This window comes from Alosa pseudoharengus, unplaced genomic scaffold (genome assembly GCF_046254945.1).
Source record: "Alosa pseudoharengus isolate Yale_2024_CS ecotype anadromous, Long Island Sound unplaced genomic scaffold, YU_APseudo_1.1 YU_APseudo_1.1_scf_22, whole genome shotgun sequence".
Lineage (NCBI taxonomy): Eukaryota > Metazoa > Chordata > Actinopteri > Clupeiformes > Clupeidae > Alosa > Alosa pseudoharengus.
Genome location: NW_027468680.1, coordinates 30,548,280 through 30,570,583, shown reverse-complemented (window position 1 = coordinate 30,570,583; position 22,304 = coordinate 30,548,280). Strand labels below are relative to the sequence as shown.

The window sequence follows — 22,304 nt, the reverse complement described above, 5'->3', positions numbered from 1 at the left end:
TGAATATATCTCCAAAAAGCAATGCGTTTATGAGTCATGGTCTGCCGATCATCTGCGTCAAGTTTCATGAAAATCAGAGAAACTTTGTGACCTTTGATGCCTTTTAAATGTTTTTGGTGAAATCCAATATGGCGGTCGAATCAATTATGTTGACGTCACATGTTGGCATGTGTCGGCCTAAGGACCTCTCAAGGTATTAACAGATATCACTAATATGCTTTAATTCCAAACACATGACCCGTTACAGGCCAAAACGTAATTTTGGTAATTATAGCCCCACCTATAGGTCAAAAGTCGTCAAATTTATTGAGCCTCCTCCTAATTGGGTCTTGAGACTATGTACTGAGATTGGTGTTGATACGTGAAAGCCTTGCTGAGATATCACTTCACTTCCTGTTTGGCGGCTTCGCCGCCAAACTTGATTGGTTGTGACGGGTGACGGGTTTTGAATATGGCTCCTAAAAGCAATGCATTTATGAGTCATGGTCTGAAGATCATCTGCGTCAAGTTTCGTGAAAAACGGACACACTTTGCGAACTTTGATGCCTTTTAAGTGTTTTTGATGAAATACAATATGGCGGAAGATCCAACATGGCGGAAATTGACGTCATGGGGTGCGTTGAGTTTGGCCTCATCCAAGACTTCCAAAGATGTTACGATATTTAAAATCGGGCATACGGTTCAAAAGTTAATTGCATGGATGCAATGTCAACTTTGACCCATTGGTGGCGCTAGACTGTCTGTGGTTCAGGCATAAAACTTGCTCAAATTCATTTTTATACTGTCCTGAATCAATGTGCAAAATTTCACAACTTTTTACTGTACGGTTCTATGGGCTGCCATAGACTCCAATGACAGCGGAAAGAGTGTGTAATAATAATAAGAAAAGGTAGAATCACTAAGGGTTGCCTCGCAGCTTCGCTGCTTGGCCCCCAATAATGTGATGTGTGATTGAAAACTATGTGAACTATTAGTTCAAAATATGTTCAGGGGTGGATGCCAAAGTGAGATTGTGCAACTGTGTTGCTGTGTGGAAATGACAAAGAAGAAGGTTTTTGCAGATTATGATCAGATTTCTGCTGATAACTAACTTTTTCATTTCCCCTTGAAGAGGTGATCATGTCCTGTTTATGTAGGCCTACACACTCTTCTGAGGGTGGAGGGTCGCGTGTACCTGCTGATTGAGAACAGGAGATAAGAATTGAGACAATGTGAAATGAAATCAGGAAATAACAGCACATCAGATTATGCAAGTCCTTCTGAGGCAAGTCAATACAGTCCAATAGGTAAACATTTCTGATCTGGACACTATGAACATACAAAGATGTTATGGCACTTTGTGAGAAAAAGACTTAAGAGTCTACATAAACATTTTCACCAGAATAGATACTGGTCGATCTTTATTGTCCACATGGGAAATGTATCAGTACAAAAGTCTAACAGGCACACACTATACATGGGACACAGACACATTATTTCACTAGCACCCACTACACAGCATATACACACAGAAGTCACTGTCATGAAGCTTTGGATCCTATTGTGAAGGGCAGAACACTTCTGCAATAAAAATAGAAAATACTTTTTATTCTCAGACTTTATTTCTCATAAACAGCAAAATGCAATACACCAAATGACACAGCATATTAACAAATATTTTCCAAAAGTGAATATCTTCAAAGCAGACCAAACCAAATCAAACAAGCAAGAAAAAAATATATAATTTGAGAGTGCTAAACACAGTATGGATGAAGCTTTTGAAGTCAACTCTCTCTACCCAGCAGTGGATTTACACCACAGCATCTGCTCATTCTCCTACGGATGGTGTCCTCCCAAAGGCTACCAGGGAGGTCAGAGTTCCTTTTCTTTGGTTTGTCCCTGAGGACACAGACTGGCGCGATGTGACCGAGAACTGGGAGGAGAAATAGACCAGATGCTCCTCAGCGAAGGCGTGCTCCAGCACCACAAACACTGAGCGCTTCAGCTTCTGCAGAAACTCCTCGCACATGAACATGTACAGAAAAGGGTTCATGCAGCTGTTCAGGAAGGCCAAGCTGGCTGCCACTGGAGAGATCTTTCGTGCCATGTAGTACACATCACCGTTGAAAAGGTTTGGGTTAATGCTGTGAAGGTATAACTGATCTGTCATAATGAGGTCGACGATTTGAATGGGTAGCCAGCAGATGAAGAAGGCCAAGATGACTGCCAGGATGACGAGGAAAGGCCTCATCTTCTTCCTCCTGTTGGTTCGTCTGGCACGGACACCGATGGCCACGTAACAACATGTGATTATGAGGAATGGGATCAGAAATCCAACCACAAAACGGAACACTGCAAGCTGCTTGGTTGTCAGTTTGGCTTCAGACTTTGCACACCTGTTATTTTCTACTCTGCGCGAGATTATGAAGGGAATGCTACATGCCAGGGCGAGGAGCCAGATAAACACACAAATGAGCCTGGCTTTGTTTGGAGTGCGTTTGTTGTGAGCCCAGACCACCACCCATATAGTCAAACAGCGGTCCAAACTGATGGCTGTCAGTAGAAAGACACTCGCAAACATATTGATAATTTGAATAAGACTGTTGAACTTGCACATGAATTCTCCAAAAGGCCATTCATGATTGAGGGAAAGACTGATGATGCTGAAAATGAGGAAAAGCGTGAAAAGGAAATCAGCAAACGCCAGATTCAAGAACCAGACGGAGTTAACAGAGGTCTTCATCCTGTGCCCTGTTACATAGATGACAAGGCCATTGCCAATAACACCCAGCACAAAAATTATACTGAATGTGACCATACAAAATATCTGTATGGAGTTGAGAGATGTTGGATTCTGGTTTGATGTTGTTCCATTACTTGAGGAGTTATCTACAAAATGAAAAAGGACAAAAAGAAATCTATCAGCCCAATAGCATCTTATATGCATAAAACACAGAGGGGCAAAAGGGTAGGAATTCAGTCTGCACATTCTAGATGTGATGTCTCTGATATTCTTACCCATAGTGAAGTGTTGCTGTAAGGTCATCCAATGTATCCAACACCATACAATAGGAGTACCAGAGAAATGTCTAAGAAGTGACAAAAATGGCCCACAACATTTTAAACATGGAGATATTGTATCACAAACACAGTGATATTGTAATATCACTGGTAGCATCTGATATTATCTGATTATCCAATATTTACATATTTCTGCATATACAGACATTTCTTTAAACAGATAAACCACAATTACAGTACCCTAGTAGTATCTAGTTACAAGTACAGGTAAATGGGTGGGCTAATATATTAATAAAATCTACTGTATGCAAATTATGAACTGACATCTCTTATGTATAACATGTATTTTTAAAAATCTGAATGCAATTTTACTGTTATGGAAAAATGTATTCAGGAAAAATGACAATACTTCGCTTACAATAATTTAAGGTGTGCTTACCACTTGAGTTTTTCCCCTCTTTCCTCATGTGTCTCCAGAAGCATGAAATACTGTAGAAGAGAGAAAACTCATACAGAGTTCAGAATAAAAACAGGAAATCCACAACAGCTCGCCTGCTCTTGCAGTAAGATCAGATAACGCCCCCTGTGGGGCTGAATTCATGATATTACGATACATGTGTGTTGAGAAAGAAGCTGGTGGCAGAAGAGAAACGGGCCAAAGAAGAAGGTAGAGCCCTAAATTATATAATATTGTAGGTCTAATGAATTATTTTTTAAAGTGTCATATTTTTGAATATGTTTAAGGTTACTGTTACTATGATGATTATCATTTTTATTATCATTTTATTGTTTGTTATTTTGTTACTGCTATTTTTAATGCTATTGTAATATAATGTTGATAATGTAATGCTATTGTATTGTTTTATGTTGTTAGGCACTTTAGATGAAAGTGTCTACTAAGTACCCCTAACCATAATCATAAATGAAAGATGGTGTCCCTGACAAAGATTGAGTTTACATGCACATCAGTATCCCGGGCATGATCGGGATTTTTAAGTATTCTAATTTTGTGTTTGCACATGTAAACATCATATCTCGATTTCAGAACCCTAAATAAGCCCTTATTCCGATTTTGAGAAATATTGTATATGCTAGCTGGAGTACTCCAAAAGAAACCGACATACTGCTCCACACCTTGGCCAATCCAAACTTTTCTCATCTGTAGCTCACTGTTGGTGGAATGCGCTACCCATTCCTACAGGGTCCTACAGGGTCATCCCTCTAATTTCAAAAACCTCCTGAAGGCCCAACTCTTCCAAGAGTAGCCTACCTCCTCTCTTAGCACAATTAACAGATGGACATGCTTAATCTAGCACTGCTATTCTATTCTATGTGAGTAGCCTAGTACATATACTTTTTCATTTGTTTCACTTTTGATATGCAGTTCAAGAGAGGGATTTCAAAAAGTGGTGGTGACGAAATGAGTCATGACAAAAAGTGGTTGCTTAAAGAGTGGAGTGCATGCACATCTCCAAATTTAAACAGGTGCTGGGTATAAGGCTTAGCCGACAATTGAAAAATAAAAAGATACCCGCACACTGTTTCTATAAGCTCCCAGAGTGGTTGTACTAATAAACCACTCTGGGAGCTTATAGAAACAGTGTGCGGGTATCACAACCACTCTGGGAGCTTATAGAAACAGTGTGCGGGTATCTTTTTTTTTTTTTTAAAGTGGTTGCTTCACATCACCACCTAAACTGATGCCTTCCTCATACTGGAAGAGTGTTTCAGCAGAATTCTAAGAAGAAAACAGCTACTCTGCCTGTGTCCACTAGTTAGTGGGTTTGATCCAGCAAGCCCACTATTGTTCTTCTTAAGTTTACTTATTAGTGGGTTTGATCCAGCAAGCCCACTATTGTTCTTCTTAAGTTTACTTATTATTAGTGGGTTTGATCCAGCAAGCCCACTATTGTTCTTCTTAAGTTTTCTTATTAGTGGGTTTGATCCAGCAAGACCACTATTGTTCTTCTTAAGTTTTCTTATTATTAGTGGGTTTGATCCAGCAAGCCCACTATTGTTCTTCTTAAGTTTTCTTATTAGTGGGTTTGATCCAGCAAGCCCACCTTGTCGTTTTCGCGGTATTCCCGTTTTTCTGCGTTTTTTGGGCCCATTGAAATGAATGGCGGAATGTTCAGAATTCAAATTTCGATTGTGACATCACAGCTCTAATTGCTTAAGCTTGCACCTGGAAGAGTTCTAAGCCACCTGGCAGAGCTCTAATGGGCTGGGCTGGGCTGTCTGTGTATATGAAGGTGTGTGCATGTAACTTTTGACCCGTATGTCCGATTTTCATAAATGAGGTACCGTTGGAATCCTTGGATGAGGCCGAGTTCCATGCCCCTGATCAAACCCACTCTTGCAGTTCCTCGGAACCGCAATTCTAGTTATATCTTCTTTTTCACCCACTTTTTGGCCGAACTACTGCTCCTAGACCGTTTGAGCTATCGACGCAGTTCGAACTCCAAAAATTCAGGCCCGAACCGGTGTAGCTTGCTTGTTACTTTCGTGTAGCTGGCCCTTGTCGTTTTCGCGTTATTCCTGTTTTTCTGCGTTTTTGGGCCCCATTGAAATGAATGGTGGAATGTTCAGGATTCTAATTTCGATTATGACATCACAGCTCTAATTGTTTAGGCTTGCACCTGGCAGAGTTCTAAGCCATCTGGCAATGTCTAATGGGCTGGGCTGGGCTGTCTGTGTATATGAAGGTGTGTGCATGTAACTTTTGACCCGTATGTCCGATTTTCATAAATGAGGTACCGTTGGAATCCTTGGATGAGGCCGAGTTCCATGCCCCTGATCAAACCCACTCTTGCAGTTCCTCGGAACCGCAATTCTAGTTATATCTTCCTATTCACCCACTTTTTGGACGAACTACTGCTCCTAGACCGTTTGAGCTATCGACGCATTTCGAACTCCAAAAATTCAGGCCCGAACCGGTGTAACTTGCTTGTTACTTTTGTGTCGCTGGCCCTTGTCGTTTTTGCGGTATTCCCATTTTTCGGCGTTTTTGGGCCCCATTGAAATGAATGGCGGAATGTTCAAGGATTCTAATTCCGATTGTGACATCACAGCTCTAATTGTTTAGGCTTGCACCTGGCAGAGTTCTAAGCCATCTGGCAATGTCTAATGGGCTGGGCTGGGCTGTCTGTGTATATGAAGGTGTGTGCATGTAACTTTTGACCCGTATGTCCGATTTTCATAAATGAGGTACCGTTGGAATCCTTGGATGAGGCCGAGTTCCATGCCCCTGATCAAACCCACTCTTGCAGTTCCTCGGAACCGCAATTCTAGTTATATCTTCCTATTCACCCACTTTTTGGACGAACTACTGCTCCTAGACCGTTTGAGCTATCGACGCATTTCGAACTCCAAAAATTCAGGCCCGAACCGGTGTAACTTGCTTGTTACTTTTGTGTCGCTGGCCCTTGTCGTTTTTGCGGTATTCCCATTTTTCGGCGTTTTTGGGCCCCATTGAAATGAATGGCGGAATGTTCAAGGATTCTAATTCCGATTGTGACATCACAGCTCTAATTGTTTAAGCTTGCACCTGGCAGAGTTCTGAGCCATCTGGCAGAGCTCTAATGGGCTGGGCTGGGCTGTCTGTGTATATGAAGGTGTGTGCATGTAACTTTTGACCCGTATGTCCGATTTTCATAAATGAGGTACCGTTGGAATCCTTGGATGAGGCCGAGTTCCATGCCTCTGATCAAACCCACTCTTGCAGTTCCTCGGAACCGCAATTCTAGTTTCAAACTGGAGTTCTTTGAAGCTTGGAACAAAATGTTTTGCAATCATGAGCTTGTGCAAATCGGACAAAGCCTACACCCTACCCAACTCCAAACTGCCTTTTCTCAAAACCTCATCTCAGATATCAGAACTATGTCAAATGCTCCCTATATGATTTATTAGGGTGTTGTTATCCAAAAATGTAGAAAATTGCAAGGCTATTTGGAAATAACTTTTATTGTTGTAACATAGCCGACAATGATATAACAATCAATGGTGTATATGGGGTTGGTTGCAACCAGTGTTGCGCGGTCTGCCCGAAATTAAGCGGTTGCCCGCGGATGACCGCGGTCACCCGCGGTTATGAGTCATAAACAAAATATTTTAATGATATTCGGGTCATTTGCGGACGGGTCAGTTAAAATTAATTAAATATATATTTTCTACAAATAGGCCTACTTAGAAAATCACGAGAACGCTAGCATCAATACAGTAAAGTCAACAGTAGGTAAAGAAGTTGAAGACGCGAGTTAAAATAATAAAGACACCCCTTCAGGGAAAGCGATAGGCTATGGGAAATATTTGGAAAAGTTCTTAAAGAAGATGACAGTAGTACAAGTTATGGTCTATAGGCTTACTTCTTGCGAAGCCATTTAAAAGTATGACAGCCAAAACGGGCAGCCTGCAGGAATAAATGTTATGGCACAGACTACACAGCCATATCTACCGGTATGTATAGGTTCGCGCATGCATAAAAGTTACCTTAGTTCGTTGTGTTTGTGACTTTAAACAGTGGATGTGCTTTAGTAAAGCTTTGTGCTTCATTCAGCATTATCAACCAGTTCTTACGCTAACGTTTTGACCAGCAATGTATCTCTCTTGCCTATACCTTGCCTCACCATTTCTGTTTTCGAAAGAAAGATGTATGTAAGATGTCCATGGCCTTCAAATCTTATCCTAGTGTTCTAATCCTTGGTGGTTGCGTGCGTGCTTGCGCTCTTATTCTCATTCTCTCTCCTGCGCAAATGTCCTGCATGCCTACTGCGTGTAGTTCTACTGCATAAAGTTTCACAAATAAATTAGTTTGATTTACAGAAATGGCCTATACTGTCACACTGCATGCAGGCTATAACCAAAAGCACACCTTTTGTAAATAAGCGGGTCGGATCGCGGGTCGGGTATCATTTTGTCCTAATTAATATTCGCGGTCCGAGTTGCGGTCGGGTTGATTAAAATATCGGGCGACCGCGGGCCGCTTGTGACCAAACCCGCGCAACACTGGTTGCAACGTATATGGGTTTGGATTAATTATTATCTTTTTGGCTTAGCTAATGTCCTTTACTTTGCCCTGCAAATTAATTTTCCTGACTAGCTCCAAGACCCAGTAACTTAATTATCAGTTGTTCATTCAAAGGCAACACCCTGAAATGTATCTCATGAGACTGTTTCCTCATAGAGATTATCTCCATCTGGTGGTCTATTACTCGCTAGTCAGAGAACTACACTTTCATTCATCACCAGCAGCTGCAGCTGCATGAACAGAAATGACTGGGCTTCCTGTCACTCAGAAGACACAAAAGGCAAGTGCTGTCTCTTCTCTTCTACAAAGTTTCTTAACAAGAAACAGAAAAATGTGCTATGTCTACATTAGTATTGTACAGAATAAGTATTATGTATGTGTTCAGTGAAGGAAGGTAGGTTCCTGCCTTATTATTGTCATGTACCAGTGTCCTTATACAAACATATCCAACATTAAACAACTGAATTGGCTGAATTTCTGGCCTGAAATTGTTTTCTGAGAAAACAACCATCTGTTTATCAAACCTTTTTTTGACATAAGTAAATGATGAAAGGGTAGTCATATTTCTTGTCTTCACAATGTGACATTCAATCCGATTTTGTGCAATGAGATATTGAGATCTTGTGTGTCTCTTTAGACTTTTTAGACATTCTACTGAAACGTCTACTGAAAGCAAGAATATTGATTACGCCATGGGTAAGATTAGCATATAAAAAAAAAGTTTCCCTTATTTTGCTCCTGCTTCCTTCTCAAGTCAAATCAACTTTATTTAGTGCATTTCATACACAGAGGTCATTCAATGTGCTTTACATAAACAAAAGCAATAGTTGATAAAAGCATTCTCATAACCTGTAATTGTATTTCTTTTATATGCCATTGCTTGAGATTATCTCTCTTTTCTTGTACTGGAACTAAGTGTTGCACAAGCTAGTCAGCAAAACATAATCTGCTCATACTGAAGTAACTATTTGCAGATGTTATTATTAAGGTGTTATGAATGCTTTACTCTGTTTCCGAAAGTTGAAACGTCCTATATTTATTTTTCTAGATAATTCATCAAGACATGAGATATCATCGAGTTCCCCTCTGTCAAACAACACAACTTCGAAAGAAGAGGAATCTTTGTCCCCTATGCAAATAATCTCTCTAATAATTTACTGTGTCATTTTTGTGCTGGGTGTTATTGGCAATGGCCTTGTCATCTATGTGACAGGATACAGGATGAAGACCTCTGTTAACTCCGTCTGGTTCTTGAATCTGGCGTTGGCTGATTTCCTTTTCACACTTTTCCTCATTTTCAGCATCATCAGTCTTTCCCTCAATCATGAATGGCCTTTTGGAGAATTCATGTGCAAGTTCAACAGTCTTATTCAAATTATCAATATGTTTGCGAGTGTCTTTCTACTGACAGCCATCAGTTTGGACCGCTGTTTGACTGTATGGGTGGTGGTCTGGGCTCACAACAAACGCACTCCAAACAAAGCCAGGCTCATTTGTGTGTTTATCTGGCTCCTCGCCCTGGCATGTAGCATTCCCTTCATAATCTCGCGCAGAGTAGAAAATAACAGGTGTACAAAGTCTGAAGCCAAACTGACAACAAAGCAGCTTGCAGTGTTCCGTTTTGTGGTTGGATTTCTGATCCCGTTCCTCATAATCACATGTTGTTACGTGGCCATCGGTGTCCGTGCCAGACGAACCAACAGGAGGAAGAAGATGAGGCCTTTCCTCGTCATCCTGGCAGTCATCTTGGCCTTCTTCATCTGCTGGCTACCCATTCAAATCGTCGACCTCATTATGACAGATCAGTTATACCTTCACAGCATTAACCCAAACCTTTTCAACGGTGATGTGTACTACATGGCACGAAAGATCTCTCCAGTGGCAGCCAGCTTGGCCTTCCTGAACAGCTGCATGAACCCTTTTCTGTACATGTTCATGTGCGAGGAGTTTCTGCAGAAGCTGAAGCGCTCAGTGTTTGTGGTGCTGGAGCACGCCTTTGCTGAGGAGCATCTGGTCTATTTCTCCTCCCAGTTCTCGGTCACGTCGCGCCAGTCTGTGTCCTCAGGCACAAACCAAAGAAAAGGAACTCCGGGTTCCCTGTTAGCCTTCTCAGGAACAAGACCATCTGTAGCGGAGTGAAAGGATACAACCTCAAGGCAAACCTCTCTGCAGATGAGATGAAATAAATGGAGCTGCTTGCAGGGAATAAATAATTGGGAGAATTGACCTGCCCATTGCTGGCATGCTGCCAGTCATCAGGATGCCCACGTTTTGTCACCCTGGTTGTGCCCTGTGGTTGGCTGTTTCAATAAATCTGCCTCAGACATCCCGCGGATTTCACCCTCCTATTGGAATTTGTGCGGTACTCTTGTTTCTTCCTGTCTTGAGTTGAATGTGTGAAACTAGTCTCCACTTTCCTAATTATTTCGATATGACAGGAATTAAGAAAATCATTTTAAATACACTCTCATAAATTCTTTTTTTCATATGTATAAGGTTTGATAGAAAGTTTTCATATGAAAGGCTGCAATATTTAGTAGCCAAATGATTAGCATGCCTGGACTCTTATCCGTCCTGAACGAAAATGCATTTGTTGATTCAGTGTGCTACATGCTTTTCTGTCACCTTTAATATACCCTGTTACGTCTGTTGTTTTCAAATAAAACTTGCTGCATTTTACCTACTCTCCTAAACGAGCATCTCGTCGGTTATTGGTTGAAACACTTTATTTTGCCTTTGAGTGGTTGCCAACCCTTGTTGATAGCAATTGTTTTTGTGTACAGATCTCGGAACCTAGGCTACCTACAGAGACGCGTTTTTTTGATGGCCTGCTTGGGGCAGGCAGCTAGCGGGTCATTCGGAAAGATTAGATGAATGATCATTTATGTTTGGGCCTGAAATCGCTGATGCAACCTTTAACTGGCATTAGGCCTACAGTGCAAGAGTGTTTCTAGTCATGCAATTATGTACCTGTGTCTGCAAGTACATTTACATGAATTGAGGAATTATATGAGATATAATCAGAAATTAATATATGCTATTTAAGAAGATGAAGTATTGAGTATGCAGCGGTACAATATATTGACCTGCCATTTTCATTGGGCACATTTTAGGTCACATTTTACCATCACCACAATAGCAACACCTCCCCCTACTGGTGATTCTGCCACATCACCACTTGACTGCTATACTTCTTGCGGGATATTCTTCCTACAGGCAGTAGGGGCGGGCGAGAGAGTCTTCATTCGCCCTGTAATGAGTCAATTAACCATAATACCAACTGACGAAGATGAGTAATTAACACGAAAATGTTGCCTGGTGTCCCTTTAAGTAGGCTATCGTTCTGTATTTTGTTGTGCTGCAACCTGTATACTAGATCCAGAAGGTAGCCTAGGTTTGATTAACCTATGGTATACTAGATTCAGAAGGTAGCCTAGGTATAGGGTTACCACACGTTCTGCTTTTCCCGGGATTGTTCTCTTTTTTTAATGTCTGTCCCGGAAAATTGATAATCTTTCCCGGGACACCAAATGTCCCGTTTTTTGGTGCAAAGGCACGGCACTTCTATTTTTCTTCTAAGTATTCCCTAGTTTCACTTTCAATAAAACCTACGTTCCGCTCCTGCAATCCTACTATATTTCTTAAGTTATCTTGATTGTATCCTGCTGTCGGAGGCAGGCATGCGCTTATTTGATTGGTTGTAATGCAGACCTGCGAAACGAAAGTTTACCTCAGCATACTGACAGCATCACCTAACAACCGGCCGCGCGCAGCCAGCATACAAGAGAGTGAGTGCGTGCGGGTAGGCAACAGATTGGAGAGGGTAGCCTAGTAAAAAAAAAGAAGAAATTTCGGTTCGATTTGGTTTGATAAAATGGGGCGCGAGACGGAGGAGGATATAGGCTAAAATCAAAGTCAGGTCGGCAATGAATGTCCCGGATTTTCACAAATCAAATGTGGCAACCCTACCTAGGTATGATTAACTTATAGATCCAGAAGGTAGCCTAATGATTAACTTATTATGACCGCTGCTAGCGAAGCTAGCGAAGCGGTCATATAGGGATTGTCAAAGTTTTTTTTTTTTTTTTTTCGTCATCTACTTCCTGAATTTTTGGTCAACGATACCCGGGACACCGAACCACCGGGGCACATGAAATTTGGTGGGTATGTAGCCCCACTAGACTTTTACGGAAAACATTTGTTTCGTCCCCGGGGTCCACTCCCCCCCGTGCTGGGCCCCCGAACGCAAAAAAAGCAGTTTTTCCTAAATAACTACCTGAACCGTGTCACCGAGGATGAAGAATATTTTATGGTATGTTGGTCTCAAGGGCCCACATCAATCTGGCCCATAATCACCATTTTTTGCACCCCCCCCCCCCCCCCCCCCCCCCCCCGGTAAAAAATGAAAATGCAATATTGTTCTGCTTTAATCGCCACTATCTTCAGTTAAGATGTTCAGAACTGCACCAAATTGTATGTGTATGATTGACCTGGCATTCTCTGGGGGTATGCCAAGTTTCGTAGAATTTCATCCATGGGGGGGGTCTTAATTTTTTTTGATTATGTGTACATTTAGTGACTGTACACTCATTGGCCTGTAGATGGCGGTGCACACATATACACATGCACACACACACAGGCACCCACATACTATCGGTATTAGAACGGCCGATACATAATTACAAATTCAGTAGGATTAAAAGAAAGCCAAAATAAATATTCATCATCATCATCATGGCTGCATTTCCAGTATTGGCGATAAGTGGTCGTTTGTCCCATAGCCGTGGGAAGTGGGGCTGCGGCAGCACCCCCTGCAGGAAAGCACGCGTATTTATGTGTCATACCACTTCCGATCAGAAAAAAAAGCTCTCCGTCCCCCTGTCTATTATTCTATTATACACTAAAAATGTTACATTAGACCTGGGAGATCTAAACAAAAACTAAACAAATTAACAAAACAAACCTGAGGGAGATATCCTATGATGAGCTTTATGGTACGACAATATGCCATATTAAGTAGCTGAATATTACCGTGAGTTTCCCAAGGAGCTGAACACGCGGGCCGCCTCAATCTGCAGCTTAAAATGATGCATAATGTTATCGGGGAGTCTCGGTGCACCACGGTGAAAGGTGGCATGGATATTTAGTAAGCTCCATCCAAACAAAAGCTCTCTTCAGCGAGGTAGATGAACTTATTCATCTGTGTCTTTGCGTGCCTGTTTCAGTGGCTTCCTCAGAGCGTTCTTTCTCTTCTTTTTGAAAGTGTTGGTTAAAGGCTACACTGTGCGTTTATGATGTTAGCATTTGTTGTAGGCTATATTTGTGATATGTGGATCAATTTAATGTAGGCTAGCCTATGAATATTGCGTTGTGTAGGCCTATATGTTATGCATATGTTTTGAGTCAATGTGTTCTGTCTATGCTGTGTGATAGGGTCTTTAGCCTTTACCCATGTCAGAAGCGTCAATAATTATTACGTTTTATTAATGTTGGTGTTCAACAGTTTTATATTTCACGTGTTCACCGTCGATTTCGGTGCAAGGCTACAGCAACTTTGTTACCTTACTAGTGTAGCGTCAGATAGCAGACGGATACTTTGTTTGCGTTAGTATCAATCTGTGGTTTGCGCATTTTTTCTGTAGTGTAGCCATAATGTTCTTGACAGTGATGTATGCCTGTGCTGTGTGTCATGCAATGCCAGTATGCTGTTGTCCATTAACAGAGAAAGGCGTTTAAATAAAATACAATAACTTTTTTACCATTTCAATAAAGCCTATCGCCCCCCCCCCACACACTACAGCACCCCCAACGAAAACTCACTTCCCACGGCCCTGGTTTGTCCACTAGATGGCGCATTGTTGCAGTGAGACGTAATTTTGTTGGAAGTTAAACGTGGGTTGGAATAACAATGGACGCTTCCTACAAGGACTATAGTTTACCGCAGAGAACGTCTAATAAGGATAGGATGATGTTCACATGAAATGTAATTCCCATTTCTTCTTGAAGCCGAAATAAATCTGAGGATGTTTATCGGACATGCTTGGTTTTTACTGCAGTTACGTTAATCTTATAATATCAATAAGGACCTAGGTAATGTTACCGTTGGTGTTGGTTGAATGATGGAGGCCAATTTGATTGATTGCATTTGTAGAAAACTATAAATGCGGTTATACCAAGCAAATTGATAGCAGCACTGTAATTGTATCTTTCGACTGTCATTTGTTGCACGTGCTACAAAAATCATTCTGTGCAATGGAAGATTTACCAACGTTACACCGGTCTGATACAGTTTTGCCTATACATGCGTGAGACTGAGACGCCTGTTTATTTTGTTTTAAGTGCGTGCAGGGTGTGAGAGGGGAATCGATGTGCTTTGATTCCAGCTTGGTAGTTGTAGTCTGTGAAATTAAAAAGCACGTGTGTGTGAAGTATCCAAACAATGACACCTTCATTTCATTATGGCTGCTTTAGCAACACACCTTAAGCTACTGTGTAGTGGGTCCCATTTAGAAGTGGCTACTTCATTCGCGCTTTCCTTGACTCATGGAGCTGCGTGAATTTTATTACAACTTTTCGCCACGGTATGGCAGTTTAAGTCCGCTTGATACTGTAAGGCGTAAGCCATTGGTTTCCAAAGGAGATTTTATTTGTGTCGCCAGCATAGCCTATTGACAATTTATGTTGTAAATAGGCCTACCGTATAAGCCTACCTGTAGCTTATTTTCGCGGAACGGATGTACAGGACTGAGCGGCGGTCATATTTTGTACCGCTATGCGGTACATCTAGTTGTATACTAGATCCAGAAAGTAGCTTAGGTATGATTAACTTATATTGTATACTAGATCTAGAAGGTAGCTTAGGTATGATTAACTTATAGCCTATAGATCCAGAAGGTAGCTTAGGTATGATTAACTTGTATTGTATACTAGATCCAAGTCAAGTCAAGTCAAGTCAGATTTATTTGTATAGCGCATTTAACATGCACAGAGTGCAACCCAAAGCGCTCCACATATAAGACATTGTCATTGACACAGACTAACAAAGACAATAGATGCCGGACGGAGCGGCGTAGTCGCCAGCGTACCCGTGACACCAAGACATACATTTAAGAAATAACAAACACAAAAGATGCCGGACGGAGCGGCGTAGTCGCCAGCGTACCCGTGACACCAAGACATACAAGACATACAACAAACAAATTAATAAATAAAATAAATAAAAAATAAAAATAAAATTAGTCCAATTTCCAACCGGCTGAAAATGTCCAAGGGCAAAGATGACCCGCGTGAAAACTGCGCACAGCTGTGTCTTCACGATGCAACACCAACAAAGTTCTTTATAACTGACCAACCCGGAGAATTCACTGGCATCCAGAAGGTAGCTTAGGTATGATTAACTTATATTTCTGCACCCCCCACCCCCATCCCCAACACACACACACTTACATCATCACTGTCATCACCTCACATGATACAGCACACTGCTTGCTACAGTAAGCCTCCTCTACATACTTGCTGCTCACTGCCCCCCCCCCCTCCCTACATACACAGCACATTGTCTTCACGATCTTCTTCAACACACATCCTCTACATACTTACAGCACACTGCCCCCACCTACCCACACACACACTACACACACACACAGTCACTGCTCCACTCCCCTCCCGCCCACACACACATCTTCACTGTCATCACTCACATATCATACATACAGTACTCTGCTTGCAATAGTAAGTCCCTTCACCATACTTGCAGTACACTGCCCCCCCTCTCCCCTACACACACAGCACATTATTTCATCAGGAAGCTTCTCCAACACACATCCCCAACATACTTACAGCACACTGCCCCCCACCCCCCAATACACAGCACATTGTCTCATGAGGAAGCTATTCCAACACACATATTGCACATTGCCCTCTCCCCACATACACAGCACACTATCCCATCTCCCTTGTCATCCCCCCAACACACACACCAAGACCCCTGGCAGTTGGGTTAGCCCCTTGAGCCGTGGATCTGCCCAAGGTTTCTTCCTTGGTAAGGGAGTTTTTCCTTGCCCCTGTTGCTCTTGGGCGCTCCTTGTTGGTGCCCCCCCCCCCAATCCCAATCCTCACCTTTCTTATGCAGCCCTTGCCACTTAATCTACTAAACCCCTCTTCTACTGCACTTTTTACCCGCCCCCCCCCCCCCCTAGTTGCCTACTAGATCCAGAAGCTTAGGTATGATTCACTTATACTAGATCCAGAAGGTAGCTTAGGTATGATTAACTTATATTGTATACTAGATCATACTAGATCCAGAAGGTAGCTTAGGTGTGATTAACTTATATTGTATACTAGATCCAGAAGGTAGCTTAGGTATGATAAACTTATATTGTATATTAGATCTAGAAGGTAGCTTAGGTATGGTTACTTGCATGCGATGCTGTGAGATCTGGCCAGAGGCGGACAGAGTACACAGCTTCATTACTTGAGTAAAAGTACAGATACCCTTTGCTAAATTTTACTCAAGTACAAGTAAAAGTACAACAGTCAGATGTCTACTTAAGTAAAAGTACTGAAGTACTTGTTTTTATTGAAGTACTTGAGTATCAAGAGTACAAGAGTAGCCTACATTTTCTAAATATTGCATTACTACTGCCACAGTGCTTACATTTATGTACAGAAACGTCCTACATGGAGTTATGAAAAATGTTCATGTTAATACCTTGGAGAATGTAAAAGGAATTGAAAGTAAAATCAAGTCATTTTCATCTTTTTACCATGTTGCCAGGGATGGGCAGTATTTCTAATACATGTATTTAAAATACGTATTTCAAATACAAAATAGAATTTTTGTTATTGAAACACTTGAAGCGAAAACTATCATTAACTTGTTCGGAAAACTTAAATAGTCTGGCGAGGTGGGGCCACGGGTTGGCACATTCCCAGGATGGACCTGCTGCGTCTTCATCCATTGTTTCGTCCATGGTTTCGTCTTATCTAAATCTGACCATGGAGTTGACTTTGGCGGAAAGCTGAAGGTGATTGCTGATAGGCTGTCCCAATCAGTGGTGCCTGCACAATCCAATCACGTTTGAGAGGGAAACAACAAATTGAGGGTTTCCGAGATTTTTCTTTTTTCCTTTTTTTTTTTAGAAGAAGTAACGGGTACTCACGGTTATGGATAGAAATTTAGCGGAGTAAAGAGTACAATATTTGCCTCTCAAATGTACTTGAGTAAAGTCATGAGCATTCCCTAAAAATGATACTCGAGTAAAGTACAGAACCCTCAAAATTGTACTCAAGTACTGTACTCAAGTAAATGTACTCCGTTACTGTCCGGCTCTGGATCTGGCTGCTGTAGAACGCCCCCCAATACAACCCAGTTACTCCATACACAGCTCTATGTTGCATTACAGCCACTGTTAATACATTATATATTTCCTACATGTACACCCCCTCCACAACAACATATGCATAGTATGTTACATGGGTCTGTCAGAGACACAGGCTTCAAGGAGTGTTTAGGGACTGTGCATTATTGTTATAATTAATGGACAAATGAACCAATGAACAACTAAACTGTTAAAAAGGTCCAAATGAGGGACCTCTGGTCTGAAGCTGCGGAGCTGACTACCAAAATACAAAACCTTGCAAACACAATATGCCTGTTCTGATCAAACGTATGCAGTTTTGCCTTTTAAAAATCCAAAGGTGATTAGAAGTATGTGAAGAGATTGGTTCCAAAATGCTATATTTCCATTTTAAAAACATTGATAAGTCATGTTATTTAATTGTGTATTTCAGGTAATATCAATGAAAATGCAGTTGAGTTGTTTTGTTGAGAAATTACTTGGAGAACAAAATGTAAATTGATTAAACAAAATGAAAATTAATTAAAATGGAGGCTTGCGATGACTGCCACTCTGATATAATCTTTTTGCATGTGTGCTACTCAGACATGGCACATAAGAACAAAGTGGTTGCATTAAAACAATGGAACAGTCTAACTTGTGTTTTTAAATAACCAAACCAGTTCTAAACACATCTGTTATCAAGCTTTATTTTCAAAATGTCATGCAAAATAAAAAAAATGACACATGAGAGAACAAAATGCTAAGGCTATAGCCTACACCATTGGTTCATAGTCCAATCTGTTGGGGTGGGATCCAGAAAGGACCACGGGGTGGGAATCGAACCCGGGTCGCCGGCGTACGGTGTAGGTGCCCCAGCCAGTTGCGCCACGGCTGGGGCCGACAATTTAACATTGTTGTTCCTCAGCCTGAGTTCGTGCCGAAAGTCCTCACACATGCATGTATACAGAAAAGGGTTCACACAGCTGTTGAAGAAGGCCAAGCTGACCACAACTGGAGATATCATTCTGGCCCTCTGATGCAGAGATTGGTTATAGTGCTCATGATTATAACGAAAGGCATACTCTTGCTCAATCATGATCAAGTCGTTGATGTGAAGAGGTAGCCAGCAGATGAAGAATGCTAAGATGATTGTCAGGATGAGACTAAATGGCTTTACCTTCCTCTTCTTCATGCTCTTCAGCCTGCTGACACGCACAGCAATGGCGACATAGCAACATGTGATCACAAGGAATGGGATCAGAAAGCCAATCACAAATCGGAACATGGCAAGGTGCTTCATGGACAGTGGATCTTTATTTCGTACACATTGGTTTTTCACAACTGTGCGTGGCTCCACAAACGGAATGCTGCACATCAGTGAAACTACCCATGTGGACAAGCAAAGGATCCAGGCCCACTTTGGTGTAGAGTTGTTTCGAGTCCAGTGTACAACCCATGTTGCCAAGCAACGCTCCAAACTCATGGCTGTGATTAGAAAAATGCTTGTAAACATAGTGATTATTTGGACTAGAGTGTTTAGCTTACACATGAGAGCTCCAAAGGGCCATCTATAATTGAGGGAAAGACTGACAATGTTAAAAATGAGGAACAGCGTGAAAAAGAAATCAGCCAACGCCAGATTCAGGAGCCAGACAGAGTTAACTGTGGTCTTCATCTTGAAGCCTGTCACATAGATGACAAGGCCATTGCCAATAACACCCAGCACAAAAATGATGCAGTAAATTACTAGAGAGATGATTTGCATAGTGGACAAAGATCCCTCTTCCTTAGAGATTGTATTGTTTGACAGAGGGGAACTTGATGAAATTTCATATCTTGACGAATTTTCTAGAAAAATAAATAAAGGACATGTTTAAATTTTTTGACTGTTTAGAGCATTCATAACACCTTAAAGGAGAATTCCAGTGATTTTTCACATCTCTGTTTCTCAAGGTCACATGAAGATAGGGGCTCATGAACATAACCCCAACAGCACCGTAGCTGCCTGGTAGTTCTAGCTGCTGGCTGCAGCAACTGGAGCTAGGGGTAAAACCGATTGGTTTCGTTTTTTTCGTACCGACAGTACTCGGTGACCTCGAGAAACAGAGATCTAGGCTATGTGAAGAAGCCAAAATTGTCCTTTAATTATAACTCTTCTACAACTATTTTCAACAGAATATGTTTGGCTCAGTTCCACCTTTAGACTTTGTTTGGCATTTATAGCCATTGATATGCAAAACATTCCACTGGAGGAAGTGGGAACTTTTGTGGAATATCATGTAGCTGACTTACCCATTGCCGATGTCACTTTTGCTTTTTATGTCCTACTGCAGAGACAAAAACATATAGTCTGGTGTAGCCATCATTTCCTCAAATTGTGTGGGCGGGTTCCATTTGGGCAATTCCAGGCTTAAAGAGACATACAAGTGTGAAATAAAAGTATCAGTAGCCTATACTCTCATAATCTGTCTCTCATTGGCATGATCTTTTGTGTTAGTATCGCAAATGAATAAAAAATAAAAACAGCATTTATTTGAACATTAATGTTCATGTTTATCTGTACTATTTAAGGGCATATTGTATTATTGTTTTATTAAAAATACTGTAAACTGTATTAAGGCTTGTAAATTCATCAAGACATTCAAGAACAATTAAAAGGATGGAACTTACTTTTGTTGGTTCAGTTAGATCCAGTCAGATATCACAGATCCCTGAATGAAGCACTTTCTTCACTTTTTTGATAAATAATTTATGAGTCTGTTTGTCTGAGAGAGAGAAAGGGAGGGCAAGATAAAATACAAAATATAAGTCCTCTTAGACTATTCCAAATGACGCACAACTTAACCACCCTCTGTATGACTGTTCTGGAAATGTCAGCTGCTTTATATGGAAGCACAGCATTTGCACATTATTTGTATTATCATTTGCATGTTCAGTGTGTTTACACATAATCTCAGGGGTTAATCTCACCACATATAGGTTTAAGAACAACCACAACGTCTTTGCTTCTTGCAATATATGCCATAATGAACGTTTGTAAAAATATGAACATCCAAATGATTAACTGATACAAGAATTGCATCAATATTTGTTTGTTTTATTTCGTCCCATTTTGGCTATTTCTTTTCACGTTTTCAATAATAATGATCAATGAGTGAATGAATGAATATTCATGATGATATAATATGAACACCACAACCAACCATAAACTACATAAACTTGTAGCAAGTCAATGTGATTTCATACAGACTCCATAAAGAGAATCCCTGTTTTGTCATGTTTGTGCCACTGCCACCATGATGCTCTGTGAGAGAGTGCTTTGAGGAAGCAGCAGTATATCCTGGACTCTCAACTTAAGGAGCCCAGTGCATAAAGAAATAATTGCAAAATGTTCTTGGAAACTGATTTGTAGTCATGAATCACAGTCACTGGCATTCTCCCAACTCCCCTTATTTGTCTCCTTTGCTTTTAAATGGTGGGGGAGGGAAAGTAAATCTTCATGGTCCACCTTTTTTAAAATGGCAGTGCTAAGTCTGTCAACAAGCAAAGTTCTCCTGCTACAACTATAGCTATTGTGTGGCATGTAGGAGCATTAATCTGACTGATCAATGTTTGCATTGATGGACAACTCAATTCTAAGAACAACCTAGGGTCTATTTTTGGATGAAAATGAGTGTCTTTATGAGTGATAACATAAACAACCAAACAGCATCTAGTGATAGCATTGGGAGCAAGCTTTATTCACACGGTGCATACAGGCATTTTGTGCCTTATTCACAGAGCGGCCATTGTGTAAACCAAAAGGAGGCTAAGGGGTACACTGACTATAGCTGCTTTCAGAACTGCTTTCAGACCTGTAAGTCTGCATGTTCTGTGGATGTCAAGTGGCTGGGCCGTGGATCTAAACAACATAACCGGCTATTTGGAATTCTGAACTTAGCTGGCTCTTACACTAACTCCCCTCCTAGTATTTCCGATGGACATTATGTAAATGAGCTCGTGTCTGAACGAAGCAAAGAACATGCGGAGATTCTGTTCATATGCATCTTCAACCTGTTCAACCATGCGGAGATTCTGTTCCTGTGTGTCAGTGTCGTTCACACATAATGTCCGCAGGTTAGCATCATATCTGAATCACCCGAAGGGTCGGACCTCCCTTTGACAAAGATCCACATATACTGTGGAGGTTGTGTCTGAAGCTTATATCATTAATGCATTTTTCGCCACCTACTGGTGAATTCATAGAACACAACAATCCTATGATTTGTGTACCCTGTAGCCTCGTTTTGGTTTACAAAGGCCGCCCTGTGAATAAGGCGAATTGCTACTTTGAGCCACTGACCAGGCTCAAAATATCAGTACACTTCTGTGATACTGTGGAGACAAAGCAAATACAAACTGAAGTAATTTTTAAGGGTACAGAAAGGATATAAAAGGATAATAGTACAGTAATGCATTGTCACTATGCAATACAGTAAAATGATTGTGCCACAGGTGCAGTAGTGCAAGGATAAAAGGGGTAAATTAACACATGGGGGAAGTGGGGGGGGGACTATAAATAAAGGGAGTTGTAGGAGAGACTGTACAGTACCACACATGGCCAAACTATCAATTTCAATTTCAATTTATTGTGCTTATAGAGCGCCAAAACATAACACATGTATCATGGCGCTTTACAGAATGTAGGCAATCAGAGAAAGAAGGAAAGAAAGGAAGAAAAGGAAAGCAAGAGAGAGGCCCATGGGTAACAGGGGCGAGGAAAAACTCCCTAGAATTGGAGATATATATAGGAAGAAACCTCGAGCAGATCCACGACTCAAGGGCCTGACCCATCTGCCTAGGGTCAGTACATGACAGTAAGGTCTGTATACATGACAAATGCATATGATAGTCGGGTGTAGAGAATAAGACATGGTGTTAAGCACTTGAGCTGAAAG

At 41.2% G+C, this 22,304-nt stretch overlaps 2 protein-coding genes across 3 annotated transcripts; one reads left to right on the top strand and one right to left on the bottom strand.

The window, feature by feature from the left end:
- Window positions 1-1,381: 1,381 nt before the first annotated feature.
- On the bottom strand, window positions 1,382-20,589 carry LOC143139108 (C3a anaphylatoxin chemotactic receptor-like). Of its 2 annotated transcripts, XM_076299677.1 has the most exons (5): window positions 20,038-20,583; window positions 19,660-19,776; window positions 3,440-3,489; window positions 2,998-3,068; window positions 1,382-2,868 (listed from the first exon to the last, which is right to left on the bottom strand). In XM_076299677.1, exons 4-5 carry the CDS (start codon window positions 3,023-3,025, stop codon window positions 1,808-1,810), a joined length of 1,089 nt encoding a protein of 362 aa, XP_076155792.1. In that variant the 5' UTR covers window positions 3,026-3,068; window positions 3,440-3,489; window positions 19,660-19,776; window positions 20,038-20,583; the 3' UTR covers window positions 1,382-1,807. The 2 variants fall into 2 exon arrangements, with proteins under 2 accessions (XP_076155792.1, XP_076155794.1); XM_076299679.1 differs by lacking the exons at window positions 1,382-2,868; window positions 2,998-3,068; window positions 3,440-3,489 and adding an exon at window positions 18,133-19,215 and having other exon boundaries at window positions 20,038-20,589.
- LOC143139443 (C3a anaphylatoxin chemotactic receptor-like) lies at window positions 8,436-10,711 on the top strand. The gene is made up of 2 exons (XM_076300036.1): window positions 8,436-8,722; window positions 9,075-10,711. Exons 1-2 carry the CDS (start codon window positions 8,719-8,721, stop codon window positions 10,163-10,165), a joined length of 1,095 nt encoding a protein of 364 aa, XP_076156151.1. The 5' UTR covers window positions 8,436-8,718; the 3' UTR covers window positions 10,166-10,711.
- Window positions 20,590-22,304: the final 1,715 nt, after the last annotated feature.